A 27,500-nucleotide genomic window follows, 5' to 3' on the forward strand; every position below is an offset into this window, starting at 1 on the left:
TTGCCCTATCAAAACTATGTCAAACAGATTAGGAATAAAAGAAAAACAGCGGTTAAACATGAAGAATAAGGTGGGAGTTAGGTGGGGAAGGCTAGAGTGAAAAGGTATGTTTTGAGGGCAGATTTGGAAGAAGAGAGGGTTGGAGAGAAATTGATGTGGGAGGGGAGTGAATTCCAAAGGGTGGGGGCAGCAACTGAGAAGGCCCGATCCCCCCAAGTCCGTCGCTCAGTCCGTGGAACTTACTCATTAAGATAAGACCCTCCAGCCCCACAGGATGGGACGGCTTTCTACTTTATAAATCAATGTTCTTTTTTTCTCTATTTGGATCGATCGTGAGATGTGACGCGCGACTGCCTCCAACCACAGCCTGCTCGCTGGTGTTCATAAGGGGAGGGCACCAATCTGTGACCAGAGCCTGACCTGCATACCAAGTCAGAGCAGCCCCACTCCGGAGGCTGCTGGGGGCTTAAGAAATGCATTTCCAAAGGACAAGTGATGGGGGAAGGAAGGAAGGAAGGACGGAAGGAAGGAAGGAAGGGAGGGAGGGAGGGAGGGAGGGAGGGAGGGAGGGAGGGAGGAAGGAAGGAAGGGAGGGAGGGAGGGAGGGAGGGAGGGAGGGAGGGAGGGAGGGAGGGAGGAAGGAAGGAAGGAAGGAAAGAAGCAAAGGGTGGACAGACGGGGGACAGAAGGAAGTAAGGATAGGAAGCACAGACTGACAGACAGAAGGCGCAAGGAAGGAAGGAAGGAAGAATAGAAGGATAGGAAGCAGAGACCGACAGAAGGGAGGATGGAAGGTGAGGGAGCAAGGACAGACAGACAGACAGACAGACAGACAGACAGACAGACAGACAGACAGACAGACAGACAGACAGACAGACAGACAGACAGACAGACAGACAGACAGACAGACAGACAGACAGATCTACTCACAGGTACATCAGCGACTGCAGTCCAGTGAAGGTGTCCTGTGAAACGCTCCTCAGTGGGTTATGATCCAGCAACCTGGTGAGAGAACAGGGTTAGATGATGGAGCATTAAGTGAGGACAGGGTTAGATGATGGAGCATTAAGTGAGGACAGGGTTAGATGATAGAGCATTAAGTGTTGGTGCATAGTGAGAACAGGGTTGGATGATAGAGCATTAAGTGTTGGTGCATAGGGAGAACAGGGTTGGATGATAGAGCATTAGGTGAGTTACACATCCAATGTGTGGGTTTAGTGTTTAGTGTGCAGACAAAATGGCACTGACAATTACAATACAATCTTCTCTAACCATAGACACAAATAAGCTGTGTATCACTAAACATCCTTAAAAAGAACAGTGTAAATATTCCAAATATGTCACAGTATTTCATCCAGAAACACCACTTTACTGTTTGTTTGGATTAGGTAGTGAAAAAAGAAAGGAAAATCACAGCAGAAAGTCGAAAATGAAAAAAAAAGAACAAAGATATAGGATGCTTGTATTAGTTAGTGCACACCAAGACAGGATCGCAATGGTGGATCAGAAGTCTGTGCTCGGACACACAACTCATGATACACCACGTGTGTGTGTCTGTGTTTTACTATGGGCTTGTGTGTGTGTGTGTGTGTGTGTGTGTGTGTGTGTGTGTGTGTGTGTGTGTGTGTGTGTGTGTGTGTGTGTGTGTGTGTGTGTGTGTGTGTGTGTGTGTGTGTGTGTGTGTGTGTGTGTGGGGGAGGGGAGATCACAACAGTGGATCAGAAATCTGTGCTCAGACGCACAATTTATGATAACATAATAACAACGAGGCAGTTCTGGCTAAATCCTTCTCTCTCCAACTAGCTGTAAGGCACACTTTTTTTATGTCATGAGGATAATAATAATAATAATAATACATTTAATTTAGAGGCGCCTTTCAAAACACCCAAGGTCACCTTACAGAGCATATAGTCATCATACATATTTAAAAAAAAAAAAAAAAAAGACATTGTGGAAAAAATAAATAAATAAATAAATAAATAAATAAATAAACATAAGCAATAAGAAATAAATAAAACAAAAACAAGACAAAACAAAACAAAAAAACAATCAAAACAGTGATCAGTTAGACGTTGTGTGCGAGTTTGAACAGGTGAGTTTTGAGTTGTGACTTGAAGGTTGTAATGGTGTCTGACTGTTTTATGTGTGGGGGGAGGGAGTTCCAGAGCCTGGGTGCTGAACAGCTGAATGACCGGGCACCCATTGAAGTGAGTCGTGATGTGGGGATACATAGTAGTCCAGCAGAGGTTGAGCGGAGGGAGCGGGAGGGAGTGTATTCTTGGAGGAGGTCGCAGAGGTAACTGGGGGCTAGGTTGTGGAGAGCTTTGTAGGTGATAGGATAAATGGCCCACAGAAATAAACAAGGTTGATCTATGATAATCCTTATATCAACACAATATTTCTCTACATAAACCCAAAACAAGCTTGGAATAAAATAGCTAAACATCTCTTTGGACTGGTTTTCTTGGGTTTCTATCTTTGGGCAGTAAAATTGAAGAACACAAACTGATTCAAAGCTTTCCGAGTCCTATTCAGCGCCCTTTGTGTTGTGATAAAATGGAACTACAACTCAAGAGTCGATACTGGTTGTGTACCATTAACCAGGTGTGGCAAGGTCCAGGTGTGGCCACCCTCCACCTAGTTGACTTCTATTGGCCTCCTCCAGCCAAGGTGGCAGGGTGGTGGTGGTGTTGGAAGACCGATTCATTGTGAAGGTTCGTTGCTATGTGATACACGAGCTGGTGCTCCATGTTGCCCTCTAGGAGAACTCCCTGAATGTGTCTGCTGACGGCGGGGTTAACCTGTACACATCGATCACTCAATGCACCACAAATCCAATCCGACTCAGGCTGCTTAAACCAGCCATCAGCCACACACACTCCCTCACCAGGTAACCAGTGCACCTAGTACTATCTCAAAGCTCTATAGCTAAAGCACCAGCAGATCTTATGTATGATAGATGACGATACATTTTGCTTGCAGAATCTCTCAAAATGATGAAAGCGGGTGTTGTTCCAGTTTGGGAAGATTCAAATTAAAATCCTATTTCAAAAGCTTCATGAAAAAGATACAGCACAAACAAACTCTTTCCTGTTGTGTTTGATGCATAGAGGACGGTGAGAATGATTCATTATTAGGCCAGTGAGTTTGTGAGACCAAAACACTCTCATACAAAAACATTTTTCTAACAAACAAAACAGAATGATAAGAGAGAGATGTGATTTGGTTCTGCGAGAACCAAGAGAGCCAGGGAACCCAAAACCACTTTATTTTGTTTTCAACAAGGTCATTTGTCATATACGATCAGTTACTTAAATATGTCCCAAATTTAGACGAAAAAGGGGTAAAATCCGAGGTTTTTGCCATTCTCCCCAAAACACAATATCAACCGTTCCACTCCGTTCCACCGGCGGCGGAGTCTGTGTGGACGCGTGGAGCTCTGGCAGCGATAGACTGCGGCGTCCGAAAGAAAGTTGGGCTTTTTTTAGATGTTTTTTTGGGCTTTTCACACGCTGCGGTGTGTGTGAATGGGGAAGCTCCGTCTGAGCAGAAATGTATTTAATACCTGCTTCCGAGCGAGGATCAGGCTTCCCGGACACCGATAGTATAACGCTATGGTGTGTGGCGCATTTCATATACAACATCACTTATTAAAATGCTCATAACAGTTTAAAAAATGAAAAGCATCTTGAATTTGGCGTGGGTCGTAGCCATGTGGACACACACCTCTCTCGTTGCATAAAACTCTCAGCCCACAACACATTTTTTCTAAATCACATAGTGTTCGAAATCCATCTGAAACCGTTGGCTCACTTACTCTTTAGGTAAATACCAAGGGACCTATCCAAGCTTCACCATTGAGAGGTCATAATGAAAGCAGTCACTTTTGGTGGTCACGGTAAAGTCCGACCAAAATAAGCAGACTTTCCTTGATTTAAAGTGTTTTTCTAATACGACTGCCAAACCACACACGGACACACCTACGCACCTACGCACACAGTTCACTCCCTCATGCTGATAGTTCAATTCAAGTTAGGAGAACTCATCCTAATGTGTGTGCGTGTGTGTGTGTGGCTCACTGCTACTTACAACCAGTGTAACTGATGGAGATCTCTGAATACTCCTGGGCTCAGAGAGGATATCACGTTTTCACTTAGATACCTGGGAGAGAGAGAGAGAGAGAGAGAGAGAGAGAGAGAGCGAGAGAGAGAAAGGAGGAGAGAGAGTGAGAGAGAGAGATGGAGACAGAAAAAGACAGAGACAGAGAGAGAGAGAGAGCAAGGGTGAGATGTAGAGAGAGAGAGAGAGAGAGAAAGAGAGAGATGAAGGGAGAGAGAGAGAGGGAGAGAGAGAGAGAGAGAGAGAGGAGGAGAGAGAGCGAGAGAGAGAGAGAGAGGAGGAGAGAGATGGAGAGAGAGAGAGATGGAGAGAGAGAGAGTGAGATGGAGACAGAGAAAGACAGAGACAGAGACAGAGACAGAGACAGAGACAGAGACAGAGAGAGAGAGAGAGAGAGAGAGCAAGGGTGAGATGTAGAGAGAGAGATAGAGAAAGAGAGAGATGAAGGGAGAGAGAGAGAGGGAGAGAGAGAGGGAGCAAGGAAGAGGGAGAGCATGGGAGAGATAGAGAGAGGGACAGCAAGAGAGAGATGGAAAGAGGGAGAGCGAGACAAAGATAAAAATGGAAAAACTTCATCGTATGTTTCTTCAGTCTACATTGTTACTGAATCAATAATATATTGCTTTCTTTCCGTAAACAAATATTCTCCAGCTTCGGAGACCATCCAGCCACCCTATAATACACAAGCCGTGTATATGAGTGTATATTTATTTATTATTTATTTAGGCCTCGGAAGACACATTGAGGATTAAGATCCTCATTTTCAATGGTGCCGAGGGTACAACAGGAGTTAATACATTGGAAAGAAAAAAGAAAATAAATATAAAATTAATATGCATATATATGAGTGCGGTAGGCTGTATGCGGTAGGCTGTGTGCGGTAGGCTGTGTGCGGTAGGCTGTGTGCGGTATGCTGTGTGCGGTAGGCTGGGCCGAAGGCCTACCGTGCAGACTCAATGAATTGAACCAGGTTTGCAAATTAAGACAACAACCAACTCCTGACACCCGGAGGGAACCAAGCAGAAAGACAAAACAAACAGCCAGCTTTCACATTGTATGCAGTGCGGACCTCGACATTTACCTTCTGCCCCCTCTGCGCATTTCAAATCCAAGCAAGCGAGCGAGTCTAAAGCCAAGACAAACAGCAGCGCTGCGGACATCAGCAAAAAGCATTCAACTGCAGGGGAGATTTGGTTAGGTTCCCTTGAACGAGCAATCAAAAGAAGATCCACGTGCTTGGGATACCTCGGAGTTCACAGTTTATTATCGGTAAGCATGTCACTCACAGTCTCTTGAGCGTGTGCAGGCCACTGAAGGCGTGCTTGGATATGGTGTGCAGGCTGTTGTTTTGGAGGTACCTGAGATCAGAGACAGAACCGAAGATGAGGACAAACTGAACGAAACCAGGTGCGGATTGTGATTTAGTAAAGGCAATACATGCGGGACACTGACCGGCTCCATATTACAGCATGAGCCGAAAAAGGAACAAATCGCTAAATCACATGTCACGTGTGTCTCCGCGCCGCTCACTCCTTCTTTCAATAGCTCATCTTGTGAGCTATTGAATCATAGTTGATAGGATGTACTTCAACGTTTATTCATCTGTTTTTTTCGCGCAGATGTTTTCGAACTTCACTCCCCTCTCATCCGCAGTCAGGCCCCTGTGTAGGGCACCAAGCACCTTGGGGGGCACCAACAATTAAGGTTTTAAAATAAAAAAGCTATTACATTATTGAATTAAAAAAATACATAAATTAGTCATGCTTATTCTTAATTGTATAACCTATGACTCAATTTCGGCAAATTAGATGTTTTTACCTCATATATAAAGGTAAACATAGATGTTTAAAACTTTTTATACATTAGGTAAAAACATCTAATTTGCTGAAATTGAGTCATAGATTTTTATATATAAGGGCCCTGTCCGTGGTGGAAGGGTGGGGAACGTTTGAGAATCCCTCCCTTACCAGTCATCTCTAAAACCGGTAGTATGATCTGCTGGCTTTGCTCCAACAAGCCTCCTCACTTAGAGATGAATACTATCCCACCGCACTACGACAATAACAAAGGAGATTTATAGCTCGCATTCCATGAAGCCAACGGCGATTCATGGAAATCCACTTGATTTCGGTTTTTCCCCTTGATCTCTTCTAAGTCTTAGAGATCAAGGTGCTTGGGTTAAGAATATGAATTCATGCATTATGCAACGCACACGTTGTGCGTACTACAAAGTGTTCCTCCCCTCGCTTAGCTGTCCTCCGCGCTGGAGCGGTGCTCAATGTTCTCGCGGTTGAATAAATCGCGGCACTTTGTTCCAAAGATGCAAATCAAAGTCGGTATTATCTGTCGGCTCGCACGCCGATAAATCAACGTGTTGTTCAAAGCTCAGCTGGGGTCTGGGTTGTGGAGATGGCATGCAGCGGTCTTCTCCATCGCCTAACCCCGCTCATCTCTGAGTCCCTGAGGCCAATGGTTCACTCCATCCCCTCGTTGGCAGATGGTTGTCCTCCGTTTGTCTGGGAGGCTTGATAAAGCGCTAACTCATTTCTACAGTTTTTTTTTTTTTTTTATGAGGAATGAATACGCAACTATTATTATTTATGGCTTTTTTTGGTCTTCAGATCAAACTTTGTGCTGTCAAGACTCCTGAATGAGCCTCTTTTTCTAATGTTAATGTTTTATAAGATACTTAAGGAAGACATTTCTGAGGCTGTTAATGCATTGGACTGTCATTTCTGGAGGAATAACTTACAATCTCTCCAGGGAGGAATATTCGGAGAAAACATAGTCGGACAACAGTCGTATCTTATTGCTCCTCAAGGACCTGGAACGAGAGAGAGAGAGAGAGAGAGAGAGAGAGAGAGAGAGAGAGAGAAAGAGAGAGAGAGAGAGAGAGAATTTAAAGATCATTCGATATTAATTATGTTACCCCATAAAAATAAGCATTCAGTTCAGAGCGGATCTTGTGGAACACTTAGTCCAGAAAACCCATTAATGGTGTACAGGGAGGGCACATTATCTAATGACCGACGGAGGGGATGCAGGAGATATAAACTGAACTCCCCCAGCTTCACCATAAACCGCTCACTCAGGAGAACAACACTGCAAACATGGGCATGATGGTGGCACGCACGCACGCACGCACGCACGCACGCACACACACACACACACACACACACACACACACACACACACACACACACACACACACACACACACACACACACACACACACACACACACACACACACACACACACACACACACACACACACACGGGTGAGGCATTTTGTCGGGACCTTGGAGAGAACTTAGAATAGATGAAAAGGGACAAGCCAATTTCAAGAACTGTAATGAATTCAATTGAAATAGAAACATGGAATATTAATATGCCTTCATTTAAAACAAGGTAAGGACATGCAGAGAGCCTCTCTTCTCTTCAGTCTCACGCTCACTTTCTCACTGCAGTATATTGTGACTCTAGATGGTGCTACAATGAAGTGACACTGTGAGATGTCAACGTGTATGCTCTCACTGTGAAGTTAAGTGGCTCTGTCCGTGTTTCAAACTAACTTAACTAATCTTGTTTGGCACCCTCTTAACCTAGCTTATTATAAGTTATTGCAGAACCGCAACCAAATGTTTTCCTTCAGAGCCAATTTGCGAACATAGTGACCGGCTAAAGGGTTTGAACTCACTCATCTGTGCTGGCTAGCGATGGGAAACAGCCTGTCTGGACGCGGCTGGTGGGGGGCAAGGGAGAGGGACGAGCTGGGTGCGCTTGAATGCCAAACGATCTGAACCATTGTGTTGGACCCAATTACCCACGTAGCAAATCCAATTAATCAAGCCCTCAACAAACAGGAACAGCGGGGGGACGCGGGTCTAGTGATATGAACCAGCCTAATTGGGTTCGTCCCAGACAAAGAGATTCTACATAAAATAGTGAATCACGAAGAGTTCATTGGAAAAGTAGTTTTTTTTTATTTTCTCTACGTTCAAGTTACTTACTTTCATCACAGTCAGAAAGAGGTGCAGGGTCAACGTCAAGGCATCAGCCTTCAGTGAAATGTCATTAAATGAATGAAATGAATACCTAAATGAGTCAGTTGCTAAGTTAGGAATTTAGGTTAATTGAATTTAAGGATTAGGTGACTTGTTCTGACTCTGCAGCAGCAAGGGGCAATGTCATGTTCAGTTTTTCAGTTCCTAAAGATGCTCCAAAAATATGAAAACACTTGACCTCAAAATCAGCTCAGAGATTTTGGATGAACATTTTGCAATATATCAACTTTAGATTGGATACTGCTCTTATTTAAGATGCCGGTTCCAAGTAGATTCAGCACACATATGGTAAACGTATCAAAACTGGTCAATTCCCACTGAGTTGAAAAAAGCGATCGTGACACTAATGGTTTAAGGCTGGCTAGAGCAGACCGAGCAGACGACTATCGATCCATTTGTATTCTATCTGCGATCCCAGAGAACCTTTAATAGAGTGAGGCAGGACAACTGGTCCACTGGCGTATAAGAGAGCCACTAATCATCCTTAACAGTTTGGATTCGGGGCCAAAGCACTCGACTGAAACATCCTGCTGCTGTCTCGTTGAAAACACCACGTGTTCTCCAGAGAAGGGTCTTGCAGTGGGATGTTCTTGACCTTAAGAAGCCGTTGGACTCTTGAAACCATGAGGTTCTTCAGAGCAAATGTCCGTACTTTATTAACTGCTCTGGACATTTAATGAGAAGGTAAAACAATGGCTACTAAACCTGATCAAACCTGATCAAACCTGCAGTCATTGATCTTTGGCATCTCACAACTTCTATTTGTGAACTTGTCTTAACGCGGGAATCAGCTAATTAGTTCTCAAGTCTTCTATCAGACCTACTTACAAGTTAAGTTTTCTAGTTACTTTTCAATCTTTAACAATCTTAAAAAAAGGGGTCCTTTCTGAAATGAAATAAAAACAAGCCGGTTGTGACCAATCTCTAAAACAGATCACACTGAGGATTGTAGTCTACCCTACACAAAGACGGAGCAGGCTAGGAGGTATCATGCTAGGCATGCTATACACAGGCTATTGTGCCCATGCTACAGAGGATGGGAACCGCACGCTTTTAGATGCAGTGGTGTTACCAGAATTTAATTCAAGATGATTTTTAATCGGTATAAGTGGACAATGTCATTGGCCCCCATGGAAAATCTAAGTGACATTGAAGGAACAATATACATTTGGTTAAAATGCGTTTTTATACACATTCTGTCGTCGACGCTCACTTTAAGGTTAAGGGGATCTGGGTTAATTGTTCAGACTCTGCAGCAGCAATTGAGTAATGTAATGTTAGGTTTTTTTAGCAAACCAATTTTTTTTAAATGGGCAGGGTTTCAAAAGAGTATGGAGAGGGAGGGGTGAGCAGCGATTACATTTTTTTCCAAAATTCAGACTGCCGTGCGGTTGCAATAAATATGCCATAGCAGCAGGAAGCTTGACCACTGGGCTACCCAGGAGTCGCTAATCAGCCTCATCTGAAGGTAGTTTCAAGTATTTGGGGAATTACCTTAGAGATGAAGAAACCATGCAAAAAGGAGAGTGCTGCTGGAGAGGTCACAAGGACTGCTGGCAAATTGGAGATTAATTGAGCCTAATATCATAAAGAGGTTGAGCTTATTCATAAATGAAGTGTTAGCATCTGTGCTGTGGCCCCGACTTGCCTTTGTAGAAACACAGTGCAACAAATAAAATACATTTGACAATGGTCCCATTTGGAACTTGAAGGGTTGTCTAGATTGCAAGGGGCGGTGCATCAAAGGCTGGACATTTTCCGACCTTTCCTATATTTAGAAGTACCTCCCAGGCTCTGGTGATTTGTTACCACTGTTTTTCAGAGCAGCTGAACTAGGCTGGACCAGAATATGTAGCTCCTTTTTAATAGCTGTTATCAGATGGACCAAGTATTCGGTCTATCTGGTTTTAATCAAAGTCTGGTTGAAGTCATAGCGTATTTTTAAATGGAAGGAGATGGAATCCACAGCATCACTGTGCCAGCATCCAGGATAACTGCTGATCAACGGAAACAGACTGGAGTTACAGGAGAACTCTGTTCAGGACAACTGCTGATCCATCGAACCAGGCTGGAAGTACAGGAAAAAACGGTTTTCTGGGTATTTAACGCCTAATCTGTGTAAAAATAAATAAATAATAATTGTGGGTGTGTCTTCTTTGGGGGGTTTTATGCCACCGGGCCTGATTCTATTCTAGTTTGAATGTGCTCGGTCAAAAAATGTATCTGCTTTAGATTGGTATTTGGCTTTTTAATCATCGTTCTCATCGAATCTCAAGCAACTCAGCAGTCTCCTTTCCCAGCTTTGCTCGTTCACCCCTGCTCCACCCCTCAATGATTCTCCACACAAGGGTACAGTTAACAAGCCATAATAAAGAGATAAAATGGTAATTCATTGGAATTCAGCCCAGGGTGCGGAAAACTAAAACGGCCTGTATTCCATAGTTGCATAGATAGCTGGGAAGTATGGGTTTCCAGTCCGGCCAGCGTGGTATCTATGGGCTTCACCTTCACCCATTGGTTGTTCTTTCCAGAGAAGGCTCTTCTAGTGGGATTTTATTGACCTTAAAGATTCGTGGGACACTGGAAACCATGAGGTTCTTCTGCGAAAATGTCCGTACTTAATTAACTGCTCCAGACATTTAATGAGAGTGTAAAACAATGGCTAACAAACCTGATCAAACCTTATCAAACCTGCAGTCACTGATCTTCGGCATCTCACAACTTCTATTTGTGAACAACGTGCGCACGCACACACACACACACACACACACACACACACACACAAACACACATACACACACACACACACAATGTCCCCCAGATGGGACATTGTTTTACTACTCATTTTATTGCTCACACACTGTTGTGAGAGTCATGGAGGGGTTATACTTGGGCGCGAACGTTATGTGCTGACAGCGTCCTTTGACTGAAGTCTCCTTCCCACAGATTCTCAAACATTTTATGACTGAAGGTCGGGGTGCTTCAGTGCTTAAACTCTCCCGACGTCTGAAGCGTTTCAAACTCGTGTCAAACATTAACGAAACCTCAGCTACATTCACTGCTGAGTGATGGTGACTAATAAATCCAAGTGATAACAATACCGTGGTTACAATACCACGGTAACTATACAACGGTGACTCCCAGTGTCGCTGGCCTGTAAGGGATTTTAGGACCAACTAAAAGTGCACAGCAGAGAGATGGGGTTGAGACATATTGATTAGATAAGTGAATCCTTGGAGACGGAAAGCATTCCTCACACGAGTTCAAGTTTTAGATTTAGAAACCCTGGCGAAAATTTAAACACAGGCAAAACTAATGGGGATACCATTACAAACAACATGAACGGAACAAAACATGTGCATGATGTTGTGTATCACTTGATGTATGGTGATATCATCCAGATATGGTTAGGTATTGGACAGGCTTTGACACTCACGCGCACACACACATACGCACACACGCCATCCACCACCAGCACTTCTGGGACGTTGAGGACCTCCAATCAGGGACAGCTGCCTTCTTTGGAGGAGGATAGGGGAGCCTTCCTCCTCTGACGGTTCCAAGGAACTCGAAGATATAACGCCCCGTGCCCACTACATGCGTCCGTTGCGTGATCCCCATTGACTTTAATGGGGACGGACGCGCAATGCATTGTGGATCCGTACGTTCCGTTGGAGCCTTCGGCTCAGTCAAGAAGTTGAAATATGTTCAACTTTTTCGGCAGCGACGGATCCGTCATCCAATCAGATCGCGTCTGCAAATTTAAGCACTGTGACGCGACTCGGGCTCTGACGATACTGGAAAGCGGGAAAGCGTGTCATCTTGCATCGCAACAAGCAGGAAGTAGCTGGAAGAACCCGGCGAAGCGATTTGATTGGCTGACAGATGCATCTGCAAAGACTACTCCCCCATCAGTCAGCCACGCCTTCCCACATCAGTCAACGGACGCATGTAGTGGGCACGGGGCGTAACAATACAGTCAGTCAGTCAGTCAGTCAGTCAGTCAGTCAGTCAGTCAGTCAGTCAGTCAGTCAGTCAGTCAGTCAGTCAGTCAGTCAGTCAGTCAGTGTGTGTGTGTGTGTGTGTGTGTGTGTGTGTGTGTGTGTGTGTGTGTGTGTGTGTGTGTGTGTGTGTGTGATGAGGCAGACTGAGTTTTCAACTTGCCTCAGGATCCACAAGCGTCATTAGCCAAGACGCATAAATAAACAATGTTGTGCGGTAACGATCATTAAGCATGAAACACACGGAGCGAACAAAGAGCTGCGAGTCTGCGACAATCTAAATGAGTGAGCCGCCGAAACACGAATCCACATCAAAGCATGAGGTCATCCGTTCATTCATTGGTTCACCGATGTCAATGCGGTTCATAGGTCACATGCACTCACATACACGTGCACGGTGCACGCGTACGGGGACACTCACAGCCAGGTGACGTTGGCGGAGAGTTGAGGCACGGCGCTGAGGTTGACCGCCGCACACTGCACCTCGGTCTGGTGGCACTCGCAGGTATCTGGGAACTCCTGCAGGACTACACACACACAGACCCACACACACACAGACAGACACACACACACACAGACACATACACAGACACACACACACACACACACACACACACAGACACACACAGACACACACACACACACACACACACACACACACACACACACACACACACACACACACACACACACACACAGACACAGACATGCATAGACACAAACACAGACACACACACACACACACACAGGCATAGACACACACACAGGTATAGACACGCGCACACACAGACACACACAAACACAAAGGCATAGACACACAAACACACAGACACACACACATACAGACACACACACACACACACACACACACGCACACACACATGCATAGACACACGCACACACACACACACACACACACACACACACACATATGCATAGACACACGCACACACACACACACACACACACATGCATAGACACATGCAGAACCAAACAAACACAGACGCATAGATACAGGCACACACACAAAGACAGACAGACAGACAGACAGACAGACAGACAGACAGACAGACAGAGACACAGACCCATACAGGCACACACACACGCACATACAAATACACACAAGTATAGACACACACACACACACACACACATACAGGCACTCGCACATACACACAGACACAAGTATAGACACACGCACACAGACACGGACACACAAAGAAATCCAGACATACGCAAACACACACACAAAGACACAACAACACACACATAATAAAAGTGAGAATCCAACCAAAGGGAGGTGTAAAATGTATCAACCTGTTTGTTGAAATCCTGTTGAAAAGTGAAATCTACTAAATCCTTAAGGGCTGATTATGGTTCCAGATTGATTCAATTTAAGGACCGCACAGACGCTTCGCAGTGAACCTGTTTTGGTTCTGCGGCGGGTTTTAGTGAGCGGACCAATCACAGCCCTTGCTGCTGAGTCAGCAAGGGCTGTGCTGCTGCACCTCAACACAAGGTTAAAATGTTCTGGGAGGCGCAAGTCAGGCCCTTGTGGTGGACGCAAGGACATAACTGGTCCGTAAACGCCCTAGCGTTGCGTCGATGTGGAACCATGATCAGCCCTCTAGTGTCAACTACTAATATGACCGGGACACGTTCCTTGCCCAATCCCACATCAAAAAAGGCAGTGCTCGATGCCATGCAGCGAAATAATTACTGGAACTGTCTTAACGATTTCAATCTGCTCACTGCCTTTGTAACTTTCACACAAATGAACACACACACACAATCTGCACATTTAAAGTAAAGACAGACAGAGGAAAGAAACACACTGTACAGACACACGCTGTAAAGAAACACGCTGTAAAGACAGACACTGTAAAGACACACGCTGTAAAGACACACGCTGTAAAGACACACACTGTAAAGACACACGCTGTAAAGACAGACACTGTAAAGACACACGCTGTAAAGACAGACACTGTAAAGACACACGCTGTAAAGACACACGCTGTAAAGACACACGCTGTAAAGACAGACACTGTAAAGACACACGCTGTAAAGAGAGACACTGTAAAGACACACGCTGTAAAGACAGACACTGTAAAGACACACGCTATAAAGACAGACACTGTAAAGACACACGCTATAAAGACAGACACTGTAAAGACACACGCTGTAAAGACACACACTGTAAAGACACACGCTGTAAAGAGACATGCTGTAAAGACAGACACTGTAAAGACACACGCTGTAAAGACACACGCTGTAAAGACACACGCTGTAAAGACAGACACTGTAAAGACACACGCTGTAAAGAGACGCTGTAAAGACACACGCTGTAAAGACACACGCTGTAAAGGCAGACACTGTAAAGACACACGCTGTAAAGAGACATGCTGTAAAGACAGACACTGTAAAGACACACGATGTAAAGACACACGCTGTAAAGACAGACACTGTAAAAACACACGCAGTAAAGAGACATGCTGTAAAGACATACACTGTAAAGACACACGCTGCAAAGACACACGCTGTAAAGACACACGCTGTAAAGACAGACGCTGTAAAGAAGGACACTGTAATGACAGACACTGTAAAGACACACGCTGTAAAGACACACGCTGTAAAGACAGACACTGTAAAGAAGGACACTGTAATGACAGACATTGTAAAGACACACGCTGGATGTAAAGACAGACACTGTTCAGGCACAAACTGTAAAGACCGACACTGTAAAGACAGACACTGTGAAGACACACGTTGTAAAGACAGACGCTGTAAAGACAGATGTTGTTAAGAAAGAAAATATAAAGACACACACTGTGAAGAAACTTACAACATTCGTCAAAGAATGAAAGGTCCACGGAGTCGACGTCCTGCATGGTCCCTGCAAACAGGTCGGCCCAGCCGATGTTGTCCCCTGTTGAAGGAGACCCACACGGATAAGGTTAATGAACACCCCCATGCAGAGTCACGCCACGACCTTCTCACCGGCTGGAGCCTTTTAAAGGTCATGTGGTCTTTTGATGAAGCACGGCCGAGTGTAATCTGAAGGCACTGACGAGCCCTGAAACACCGAGCTCTGTTCCTTCATTTCTCCACGTGTGGATCATAGACTCCCTGTCTGAGAGGAAGCAGCGTGTGAAGCTGGGGAAACATTTATCAGAATCCCAGACCATCCGCACTGGATCCCCCGAAGGCTGTGTTCTTTCCCCTCTGCTCATCTCCCTGTACACAAACAGCTGCACCTCCAGTCACCAGTCCGTCAAGCTCCTGAGGTTCGCGGACGATACCACGCTCATCGGGCTCATCTCTGGTGGGGATGAGTCCGCCTACAGGTGGGAGATTGACCATCTGGTGACCTGGTGCAGCCAGAACAACCTGGATCTTAACGCTTTAAAAACAGCGGAGATTATTGTGGATTGCAGGAGGAACCCAGCCCCATCCGCCCCCATCATCCTGTGTGGCTCCCCAGTCGACTCTGTGGAGTCCTGCCGCTTCCTGGGCCCCATCATCACCCAGGACCTACAATGGGAGCTCAACATCAGGTTCCTCACCAAAAAAGGCCAGCAGAGGATGTTCTTCCTGCGCCAGCTGAACAAATTCAACCTGCCAAAGACTATGTTGTTGCACTTCTACACTGCCATCATTGAGTCTATCCTCACCTCATCCATCACTGTCTGGTACACTGCTGCTGCGGCTAAGGACTGATTGCAACACGCATATCGGAATGCCCGGGCGGAAGTCAGCACCTGGACAACTGCCCATCATCTGAGGCTTATCCTCAACAAAACCGAGCTCCTCCTAATCCCAGGGAAAGATTGCCCACACATGGACTTACTGGTCACCGTTGAGAACATCACTGTATTTCCTTCTCCAACTGCCAGAAACCTCGGTGTGGTATTGGACAATCAGTTACGCTGCACCGCAAACATCACTGCGGTGGCCCGATCCTGCAGATTTGCACTTTACAACATCCGCAGAATCCGGCCCTTCCTCACAAGGGAAGCAGCTCAGCTTCTAGTCCAATCACTGGTCATCTCCCGCCTCGACTACTGCAACTCACTCCTGGCTGGACTTCCTGCCTCTGCGATTAAACCTTTGCAGCGCATCCAGAATGCGGCAGCGCGCCTCGTGTTCAACCTACCGACCACCCTCTTCCGGGACCTCCACTGGCTCCCTGTAGTAGCTCGCATCAAATTTAAGACGATGGTACTGGCATACAAGGCAGTCGATGGAACTGCCTCTGCCTACCTCCAAGCATTGCTAAAGCCACACACCCCAGCTCGATGCCTCCGCTCAACTACCTCAGCTGGACGTCTGGTACCGCCATCGCTAAGAGCTAGCAAAGGCCGTTCAGCAAAGTCACAACTTTTCTCGGTTTTGGGACCTCAGTGATGGAACGAGTTCCCTGCCGCTCTCAGGACCGCAGAGTCGCTCACTATCTTCCGAAAAAGACTCAAGACTCACCTGTTCAGAGTCCACCTCGACTCTGCATAGCCACCCTCCCCCTTCTGGCCACCAGTGTACTCTGTATTGTGTTGTGTTGCATTGTATTGTATTATAGTACTTAACTGTGTAGCAACTGCAGTAGCTGCTATCATTGCTGTAACACGGGGAATTGGTTAGCCTGGCGATTGTTTTCCTTGCACTTGGTTCTATGAACATCCTTTCAGTACCGACAGCGATATATTGTTGCACTTCTTATGACAAATGTACTTATTGTAGGTTGCTTTGGATAAAAGCGTCTGCTAAATGCCCTAAATGTAAATGTAAAAGGACAAGAGCAGACTGCAGCGTATCATACGCAACCTTCCATCCCTCCAGGACCTGCACAGCTCCAGGGCTCTGAGGCGGCAGGCAGGATTATGGCCGACCCCTCCCATCCTGGACACAGACTATTTGAAACTCTCCCCTCTGGCAGGAGGCTGCGGTCCATCAGGACCTAAACCTCCCGCCACTTGAACAGTTTCTTCCCCTCTTCAGTTGGGATCCTTAACAGGTCCCGGGACCGCCACCCCCACTGACTGGCACTGACTCTGGCACTCATACCCATCAACAATTGGTACATTCTTATAATTTTTTAAGTAGCTTTTACTTTAGTCTTTATTCTATTTTATCCTATTTTTAACTTATCACTTATTTCCCTGCTTGTTTATACATTGTGTTGTATTGTATATTTGATAGTCACTGTTTGTTCATTGTTTATTGTCCTAATGTATGCACCTTATTCACCAAGACAAATTCCTTGTTGGTGTAAGACCCTTCTTGGCAATAAAATCCTTTCTGATTCTGATTCTGATTCTGGATGAAAGTAATGAACAAATGTGGCAGCCTTTTTTGGGGGGTTTACAGGTTTCGCAGTTTGTCTGTGACAAGCTAATGGACTGGTACTTCTTGGCTACACATAAGACACAAAAATAAGGCTATTACTTCTACTGTGTCCGGTTTGACATAGCACAGTTGTAACAAAAATAACGAAATGCGTTAATTTGGAAGTTCCATGTCCCTTTGAACCGTAATAACATTTTATTTTGAACCACTGCGTTCTGTTCTAGTCTCGCAGCACAATCTAGCCTCAAGCTAACATTTCAGGTCATTATTTTGGCCTTTACCATAATGAAATGTCTTCTCTCTGGTTGCGGTCGTAATTCTTTTTGAAATGTGTTTCTTATCACCAGAAGCTTTGAGTAGGGAAGATTTGGTTTCTGATAATAAATATAAGGTTTATTAGTAATATTTAGAGACTAAGGATTGGGTTTCAGATAAAAGGTAATTGTTGTTTAGTGCAACCATAACTTATCATTATGTATGGCATTGTGTTTGGCTGGAAAATGAATTATTAAAGACAGATTTAGTATTTCTGATTAATGAAATTAAAATAATGTGCACTGTGCCTCTATTGGTATTTGTAAGGCAAACATGTGCGCACGCACACACACCAACACACAGACACACACACAAATGCCTGCACACACACACACAAATGCCTGCACACCAGGTCCTCACCACAGTGGCGTTCGTCCGCCCCGTTGGGACAGTCCCTGTGTCCGTTGCAATGCAGCTTCTGGGGCAGGCAGAGGCTCATGTTACCACAGGGGAACTGGCCCAGGGGACACGCTCCCTCCAGCGCCGCCCTGCTGGTCACCATGGCTGCTGCTGAGAGGACGGACGGACGGACGGACGGACGGACGGACGGACGGAGAGAGAGAGGGGAGGCGGCTTAGATCAATGTCATAACATAATAATATTATTAAACCTTTATTTAGGGAAAAAGGCCATTGAGAGTAGGCTCTCTTTTTCCATGACGACCTGATTACAACATATAAAAATAGAAACAGAAATCCAAATACACAACAGATATGAACGGCGGGTCAAACAACCAGAACAACACTGCAATACATAAAGTAAATAAATAAATAAAACAATATAACGGGATAACTAAAAAAATCATTAAAAACACAAGCAATCCTCATCAAATTTAAATCCCCCCCCTTGAACCTCTCAATTGAGACCAATCTCTCCAGTTTTAGTGAGTCCTGAAGTTTATGCCATCTATCAGGAGCGTAAAGGTTAAAAGCAATCTTTCTTGAGTTTCTATTAGTGCGTGGAAGGATAAATCTAATGTGTGAGTGGGAGTGACATTTTCACAATATCGAATACAATCTGTGAAAAGGTGACCCAGACCGTATCAGATCCAAGTGGTTTGATTGTATTTATGATTCCTACTGTTGTGTTTCTGTCCGTGAGGGCAGCTTGAGCCCTTGGAGTTGGTTCCTCTATCGCCGTGCTGCCACGGGACTTGAACCGTTATTAATATCCCTTTTTAAATTCCTTGTCCTTGCGCCTTCCTTCCTTCCTCTCCGGGAAACAAGTCATGTTATGAAATTTCTAGTGGCTGATTTTTGGGTTGGAAACAAATGTTTCAAGCTCGGTTTCAGTTCAAACACGAAGATGCAACATTTATATTCTTGGCTAGTGTCCTACACCCCGGGTCTGATTTAACAGTTATCTATTTCACAAGTTATGCGGTCACGTTGTAAGCTGCCTTTCGTCAAACGTCAAAAGCCTTCACAGTAGATAAACTGTATCGTTCAATGTTTCCACTAACTAATGAACTCGTTCAAGATGATCAAGATTAAAGATTTTAGATGTTTATTTCCGGGCTCCAACCCAGCTATGTGGTTCTCTGGCATCTATCTTGGCATGTGGTTTGGTTAAAGTCTTATCCTTGCTATATCTGTTGTATATGGGGAATGAGTCAACCTAGTGATTGTCGGTGCTTTGCATTTGGTTCTATAAACATCCTAACTGCAGCGACAGCGATATATTCTTATGTATCCACAATGTCTTGTTTTTTTTAAACGATTTATGATGACTATATGCTCTGTAAGGTGACCTTGGGTGTCTTGAAAGGCGCCTCTAAATTAAATGTATTATTATTATTATTTAGAGCTGTCAAGGGATTAAAATATTTAATCGTGATTAATCGCATTAATGTCATAGTTAACTCGCGATTAATCGCAAATTATTTTTCTATGCTAAATATCCCTTGATTTTTTTGTCCCATAATTCTTCTCATTTTAATTCTCTTATCAACATGGTGAAGTGCATCGGCTTGCCTTGTGCAAATGATTTTTTATTGATAACAACATTGGCATATACTGATCAAAACAGGACGATAAAGAAAAGAGCCTATGGTGCAATTAAACGACTGCTTTGAACAAATGTCATTTGAACATAGCAGTCAGGCTACTGCTTCTTTGTTTTGAGCCAAAGAAAAAATAATAATAATTGCGTTAATCGCGCACTAAATGTTTTAACGCCGTTAAAATTGGTTTGCGTTAACGCCGTTAATAACGCGTTTAACTGACAGCTCTTCTCTTCTTCTGACAGATGTTCTTATTGTAAGTAGCTTTGGAAAAAGTGTCTGCTAAACGACCTAAAAGTAAATGCAAATAAAAGGTGTGGAGGTTGAACAGAGAGCCCTTAGGCAAGAGAACCAGCCTGAGGCTCACAGAGGCTGAAAGAACGCGACAAAAGTTTCTTTGAGATGGAAACGCCGGATATTAGTCAATCTGGCTGTGGATCAAACACGAGAGCTATCTAAGAGATTACACAAAAAAAGAACATTTTGTTAGTTAATAATATCCCTAGCTAAACGTGTTTGGTCCAAAAAAGGCCAGCCGTGATATTGGAAGATAAAAAGTTGGCTACGTTTGGCCCCCGTGCACACATCTAATGATTAGATGTTTTGGGCATAATCCTTGGATACTTTTGGACAATGCTTGTGTCCCTGATCCGGTGAATATCCAGGCAACACAACGATAATATTGGCATAATTATCTACGTTGGCCCTGAAGGGGGACACCTAATAATAAGACAGAAGAGAAAGCTTCCTATTTCACTAACTGACACTAAACTCAGCTGAGGGGGGCTCTTAGCCTGGCTATTGCCGGACCAAACTCAATCATCGATTGCACGTTGGTCACGTTGGCCACGTTGCTGTCATTTTCTTCGGCACAAGAGGCGTGATAAACAGGCGTAGCTCAACTGACTCTGTACGCGATTGGCTGCTTGCCGTCGCTTCCCTGTCGTCATTGTGTTAAACCAGCCAATAGCGCGCCAAGGGGAAAAGCCAGCTTGGTGATTGGCTCCTGCAAAAACGTATCGGAAGCAGAAAGAAATGTATTGCTCTTCTCCAGACCCTTCTGCGGGGCGAACTCAAATCGCCGGCAGAATGGGCTGGGTACCCAGTCTAGCGGGCTGTCAGACCATGAAGACCTTTAACCCGTATCCTAATATGGTGGGGCAAGGGACACAAAGAACCACCAATCAGGCAGCTATAAGCAGCGTTTCTGTTTGAGCTTTGTGAAGAACTGAGGCCGAGAGTTTCAAAGGGGACAAACTACTACAACGATACTGGGCCTAAGAACCAGAACTCTGCTGAGGTCGGCTTAGCTCGGGGGGTAGGTTGGAAGGTTGCTAGTTTGATCCCGGCTCCTCCTAGCGGAGTGTCGAGTGGTCCCCGAGCAAGACACCTCACCCTGACTGCTCCCGACGAACTGGCCGTCGTCTGGTACTGGTTATTTCAACATCTTTATGGTGCAACTGTTTAACACTGTTTCCTTTGTAATTCTCCCTGATTCCTCTCAATCCAAAATCCAAAATGAGGCAGCAGAACTTACTTTTATGCTTTATGTTTATAATACCCTTTCCCTAATTACTATTAATTTATTCGGATTTATGGACTCATCAAATGAGTCAACTAGTGACACGAGAGAAATTAAAATGACAAACAGGATGGCAGAATTCCAACATGGCAAGCGGCCACAGGGAGCTCTCCGTAGCCTTTAATGGGCCGTGATCGGGTTATGTGGGTAATAAATAATAACGAGGAAAAACCAATAGCATTTATCTGGCGCTTCTCACCATGCCCAACTCTTACATTAGTAACTATTTATGTAGCTATGGAGCTCTAAAGACAGCACTAGTGAGTGAGAGAGTAAGCTGCTAAAGCATTGCTGCGAAAGAAAAAAATGTAGAAACAAACAAACAAACACTTGTGATGTTGCTTTGTATGCATGGAATAATTTTTCTTTCAGCTCTCATTTAGGATTAAACTATAAAATGACCAGCATCTGGTAAAGTCATCTGCCTCCCCACTCAACAGCTCCCAATTCCCCCATGTCATGCAGCTGCAGAGCTCGTGATTATATAATGTTCACCAAGCTGTGTCTTCACTTTATTTACCTTCTTCCAAACACAGAGCAGGAGGTTTAAGACGAGACAGCAGTGCAAACACGCTCAGTGGAAAAAAAGCATGATTTCAGCATTTTTTTTCATACATTATAATTAGTGCTGTCAAGCGATTAAAATATTTCATCGCGATTAATCGCATTAATGTCATCGTTGACTCACGATAAATTTTTTTCTATGCTAATTATCCCTTGATTTTCTTGGTCCCATTATTTTTTCTCATTTTAATGCTCTTATCAACATGAAGAAGTGCATCGGCTTGCGTTGTGCAAATGTTTTTTCATTGATAACAACATTGGCATATACTGAAAAAAAAGCCTATAGTGAAATTAAACGATGAACACACAATCATACTGCCTTGAACATAGCAGTCAGGCTACTGCTGCTTTGTTTTGAGCCAAAAAATAAATAATTAAAATAAATAATAAAAGGATAAATTGCGTTAATCGCGCAATAAAAAAATTAATGCCGTTAAAATTGGTCTGCGTTAACGCCGTTAATAACGCGTTTAACTGACAGCACTAATTATAATGTAATGTATTATTAATACATTAGTGGGGGGTAACCACTCTGGGGTTACTCCCCACTTCCCTCCCCCCACTTGTCCATCTCCACCTCCAGTAGTGCTCTTCACTTCACATAACCCCTCCTCCACTCACTCAGGGCGTGTCTCCCCAGCCTGCGGGTGTCTCACCTCTCCCCCCGGCCTACCCATAACTACAGATCAGGTGAGAGATGTGTTTAGGAGGATGAAGGTGAGGAAGGCTACGGGTCCTGACGGGATCAGCCCCAGACTGCTTAGGGACGGTGCTGATGAACTCTGGTCTGGGGAGAGTCCCAATCCTGTGGAAGGTTTCCTGTGTTGTCCCTGTCCCCAAGACAGCGCACTCCAGGGAGCCCCACCACTTCAGGCCAGTGGCTCTGACACCACATCTGATGAAGGCCTTGGAGAGGATTGTGCTGAACCACCTTCGCTGCCTGGTGGGCAGTAGGGCTTTGACTTTTGAACAAACCTCATATTCGAAGTTCGTTTGTTTATCAATATTAATATTCGAATATATTCGAATATTTATTAATGATATTTTGACCATTAAATGCCTTCAGTAAGACCTGGATTCGGCTTCGCGAGGTTTGTTTACCGCGTTGCTATGGTTACCGGTCTTGCGTGTTCCAACGGTTTATTAGGTTTCTAATCAATACTTCATTCACTGCCTCTTCCGTGGTCATTACAATATTATGAATAGACTGCGTCGGGTTCTCCGACGTCTCTCCCTCTTGGCCTGCCCATAACAGGTTCGAATATTAAGGGCTGCCTAATATTCGTTCGAATTTTGATTTATCTTTTGATATTCGAATTATGTTCGAAAAATGAAGTTCGGAGTCAAAGCCCTAGTGGGCAGTGAGCTGGACCCCCTCCAGTACGCGTACCGACCAGGAGTTGGTGTGGAGGATGATGCAATAATCCTCCTCCTCCACCGTTCGCTCTCTCATCTGGAGAAAAATGGGGGCTCTGTTAGAGTCATGTTTTTTGATTTGTTCAGCGCCTTCAATACAATCCAGGCGGCACTTCTGAGGGTGCAGTTGGAAGGAGCGGGGGTCGACTGTCATCTTGCTGCCTGAATCATTGACTACCTCACCAACAGACCACAGAACGTGAGGCTGCGTGGCTGTGAGTCGGATGTGGTACTCTGCAGCATGGGGACCCCACAAGGAACTGTGCTCTCCCCCTTTCTCTTCACCCTGTACACTTCGGACTTCAGATACATTACGGACAGTCGTCATCTCCAGAAGTTCTCAGATGACGCAGCTATTCTTGGCTGTGTTACAAAGGGGAATGAGCTAGAGTACAGGGGGGTCCTCACCAGCTTTGTTGAACGGTGTGGAAAAAAACATCTTCAGATGAACACCAGTAAGACAAAGGAGATGGTGATTGACTTCAGCCGTAAGGCACCACCAATTGCACCGGTGAACATCCAGGGAGGCGACATTGAGGTGGTATCAGTCTACAAATACCTGGGTGTTCACCTCAACAATAAACTGGACTGGTCACATAACACAGATGCGTTGTACAAGAAGGGCTGAGAAGATTGAGGTCTCTTGGGGTGTGCAGGCCGCTGTTAAGGACTTTTTACGACATCTGTCATTTTTTATGCAGTAGTCTGTTGGGGTTGTGGGTTCACTAAGAGGGACAGGAAGAGACTTAGGCCCCGTCCACAGGAAGCCGATTTCATGGCGAAACCGCAAAGGTCTTTTACGGTTCGGCCTTCCGTCCAGACGAAGCCGGCGAATCCGCTGACCGAAACCGTAAACTTCTGAAACCACCCTTGGAGGTGGTTTCAAATCTACCCGGTTTCGTTTTGGATTTGTGTGGACGCCTGAAACCGACGTAAACCGTAAACCATGACGTCATCGCCCCACCCCTCGACCCTCTAGCCAATGACTGTTAAGTCCGCGGAGTCTCAGAACTCACAACAACAAAGATGATGGCGGACTACAGGCTTTTAATCGTTCTTCAGCAGATCATGTCCTTTGTTGGGTTGCTAAGCCATTATTTATTGAGACTGTTGACTGACTGTTTGTTTGTGTTGTTAGTGGTTCGGGGGGGGGCAGCCTTTATGCGCATGCTCGCCTCTTCTTCTTATTTAATTTTCTTCTGGATTTCTGTAGCAGAAGCAGCGCCCCTTATGGGCCTGGCATGTGTACTACAGCGTTTCTACAGATCTACCCGGTTTCGCTTGACTCCGTTTTTACGGAGATACTCCGAAACCGGATAGATCGAACCCGGAACGGTTTCACCCGTTTCGGCTTCGTGTGGACGGGGCCTTAATAAGCTGGTGGGAAGGGCTGGCTCTTTCCTGGGCTGTACACTGGAGCCTGTTGAGGTGGTTGGGGAGAGGAGGATGTTGGACAAATTGGAATCCATCAGGTCCAATTCCTCTCATCCTCTCCATGAGACAGTGGCAGTGCAAAACAGTTCCTTTAGTAAAAGATTATTACACCCAGCATGCAAGAAGGAACGTTTCCGAACACATCGGTTATGAAACATGGTGCTATCAAAAATTCACTTAAACTAAATTAATAATGCAATACTTGAATTTAATAATGTGCATTTTCCACAGTACATTTGTGACAACGTATTTTTTATTCTGTAGTGAGGCACCTCTTGGCCTCATTGATTGTGTAGCTCATGGGCGTGTGCAGTTTCTGCCATTATGGCGTGACATTGTAATCACTGTGTGATTTATTTATATTTATATTTATTGTATTTATTTTATTTTTTATTATCTTATGGATGTATGATTGTTGGATACTTTATACTTTTTATTTTATTATGGCATACTTTAGATTCCATGGGCTGTTGTAACAAGTTAATTTCCCATGAATGGGATGAAATAAAGTTCTTATCTTATCTTATATAGCACGGTTTGCAGCTAATTTGTTGACTCCGAGTCCGGTTTTGGGAAAAAGGGAAATAATGGGCCGAAATCTATACTTCTTTTATACCCCGATGCAATGACTATTCTCTAAAAGATTGGTTTTGAACAGCGACAGATTTTTGGCAATTCTGGCATTTTTCATTGTGCAATTTTTCCTTAAAACTGCTTTTATCATCTCCTCCGTCAGCTTTTGTTAACATGGTACAAAGAGTGCATGTCTTACTTCTGCCAGCATCTGACGGTGAATGAGGAAGGAGATGGGACTGGCTATAGTTGGGCTCTTCCTGAAGCCTTCAGACGAGAATTATGATGACAAGGAAACTGCATCAGCCTATTTGTACATTTGTACATCATTGTATACAGATGCAGTCAGAGAGACGCAAACAGAAACAGACAACCACACACACACACACACACACACACACACACACACACACACACACACACACACACACAGTCTGAACATCTTAGAGATGCAATTTCTGGTTCATGATTTGATATAAGAAAATATTTCTGACCACCAGCAAGCTTGTCTGCGTGTGTGTGTGTGATGTGTGTGTGTGTCTGCGTTCTGTGCTTGTGCGTGCGATTGTGCATACGTGCGCGTGTGAGTGCATACGTTTCTATTAATTATTCTGAGAAGGAAGAACAACGCAGCCGAAAAACTGCATTGGAACGAGGAACGAAAAACTGCTTTGGAACGAGGAACAGACGGCACACAATAACAATCTCTGAGGGACGTCTTGTAAATACAAACTAACTCCCGACTGACTCATGGCTCACCAACAGGATACTACCACTAACACCTCTTGCCCACTGCACCGTCCGTCAACGGATGACGGACGCCGTGGCTGACGGAGGGGGGAGTAGTCTTTGCAGAGGCATCCGTCAGCAAAGCCCGAGCATACGCGACCTGATTGTATGACGGATACGTCGCAGCCTGAAAAGTTGAAAAATGTTCAACTTCTTGACGGAGCCGACGGATCCAACGGAACGGATGGATCCACAATGCATCGCGGTTCCGCCCCCATTCAAAGTCAACGGGATCCGTCAACGGACGTATGCAGTGGGCAAGGGGTGTTGGTGTGTGGTGGAGGGATGCCACTACGTTCTCCGGGACACTGATATTAACGGCAGATGTTTTGTGGTTTCAAATCGATTTGTGTCGAGGCAGATGCTTCAAAGTTAAAGTGGAGGTTGCAAATATTTTCAGAGCTAGCAATGCAGCCACAGCCTTGGTGTCCATCTTTGGGGCATGAGGAGGTTCAGATCCATAGATATGGGTTATGTGGAGAGAACACTTCTTGTTTGATGATTGATGATAGCGCCTGTCAGAAAGTGGCTATGATCCTGCTGGCTAGGAGTCAAACGTCTTTTGTACTGGTCCTTTAATGATGTGGAACGATAAACTAAATGTCTCTTGTACTGAATCTTTATCAATTAACTTCACATTGAGGTTAAGCACCTAATTTTAACAGGGGTAAACTCGCGTTGAAAACAAATGCAGACTATTTGACTGATTGCGCAGATAGAGCAAACCACGCAGCAAAATACTTACAGTGAAGATACCTTTGTTCCAGCCATGGGAGCCCCCGCAAAAGTTTTAAGAGCTACAACATCTTTTCTAGCTTTTTTGACTCAGCCTCCCCTGAACGAGTCGGAGCGGACTCTGGGGCTGAGTGAGGCTTCACACCTGTTGCACATTGAGTAATCAGCGTGCACAGGTTAAACCAGCCGTCAGCACACACACTCAGAAAGAGATCGCTCCCTGAGCCAGGTGAGGCTGCTTAAACCAGCCAACATCCACGCACGCACGCCCCACGCACGCACACACACACAGACACACAGACACACACCCCCACGACCCTGTTTCCTTGAAACAATATCTTCCTAAGAACCATCCAAGCCAATGACAGAACTGACACTGTAACTTCAATCAGCGGTTGTGCAAGAGAGCTGAACTGTTACAACATCAGCAGACACACAGACGCTGCGTGAAGCACGACTTCAGGAGATGTCTCCAAATGTTCTCTAAGTTACTCAGATGGGATATGAATGGTGTGTGTGTGTTTCAGTGTGTGTGTGTGTGTGTGTGTGTGTGTGTGTGTGTGTG

At 44.9% G+C, this 27,500-nt stretch overlaps 1 protein-coding gene across 4 annotated transcripts in view; it reads right to left on the reverse strand.

Moving 5' to 3' along the window:
• The window catches only part of rxfp2a (relaxin family peptide receptor 2a), a 53,507-nt gene that overhangs the window by 22,728 nt on the left and 3,279 nt on the right, over window positions 1–27,500 (reverse strand). The window contains exons 2-9 of one of the 4 annotated variants that reach the window (XM_056595061.1): window positions 18,201–18,347; window positions 15,028–15,111; window positions 12,607–12,712; window positions 6,872–6,943; window positions 5,406–5,477; window positions 5,201–5,269; window positions 4,090–4,161; window positions 931–1,002 (exon numbers count right to left, since the gene is read on the reverse strand). In XM_056595061.1, coding sequence (XP_056451036.1) covers window positions 931–1,002; window positions 4,090–4,161; window positions 5,201–5,269; window positions 5,406–5,477; window positions 6,872–6,943; window positions 12,607–12,712; window positions 15,028–15,111; window positions 18,201–18,347 — 694 coding nt within the window. Of the gene's footprint in view, window positions 1–930; window positions 1,003–4,089; window positions 4,162–5,200; window positions 5,270–5,405; window positions 5,478–6,871; window positions 6,944–12,606; window positions 12,713–15,027; window positions 15,112–18,200; window positions 18,351–27,500 lie in introns of all 4 variants that reach the window. The other 3 variants (XM_056595062.1, XM_056595060.1, XM_056595063.1) reach the window with 3 other exon arrangements.

The sequence above is a fragment of the Gadus chalcogrammus genome, chromosome 7, assembly GCF_026213295.1.
Source record: "Gadus chalcogrammus isolate NIFS_2021 chromosome 7, NIFS_Gcha_1.0, whole genome shotgun sequence".
In the NCBI taxonomy this organism is placed as follows: domain Eukaryota; kingdom Metazoa; phylum Chordata; class Actinopteri; order Gadiformes; family Gadidae; genus Gadus; species Gadus chalcogrammus.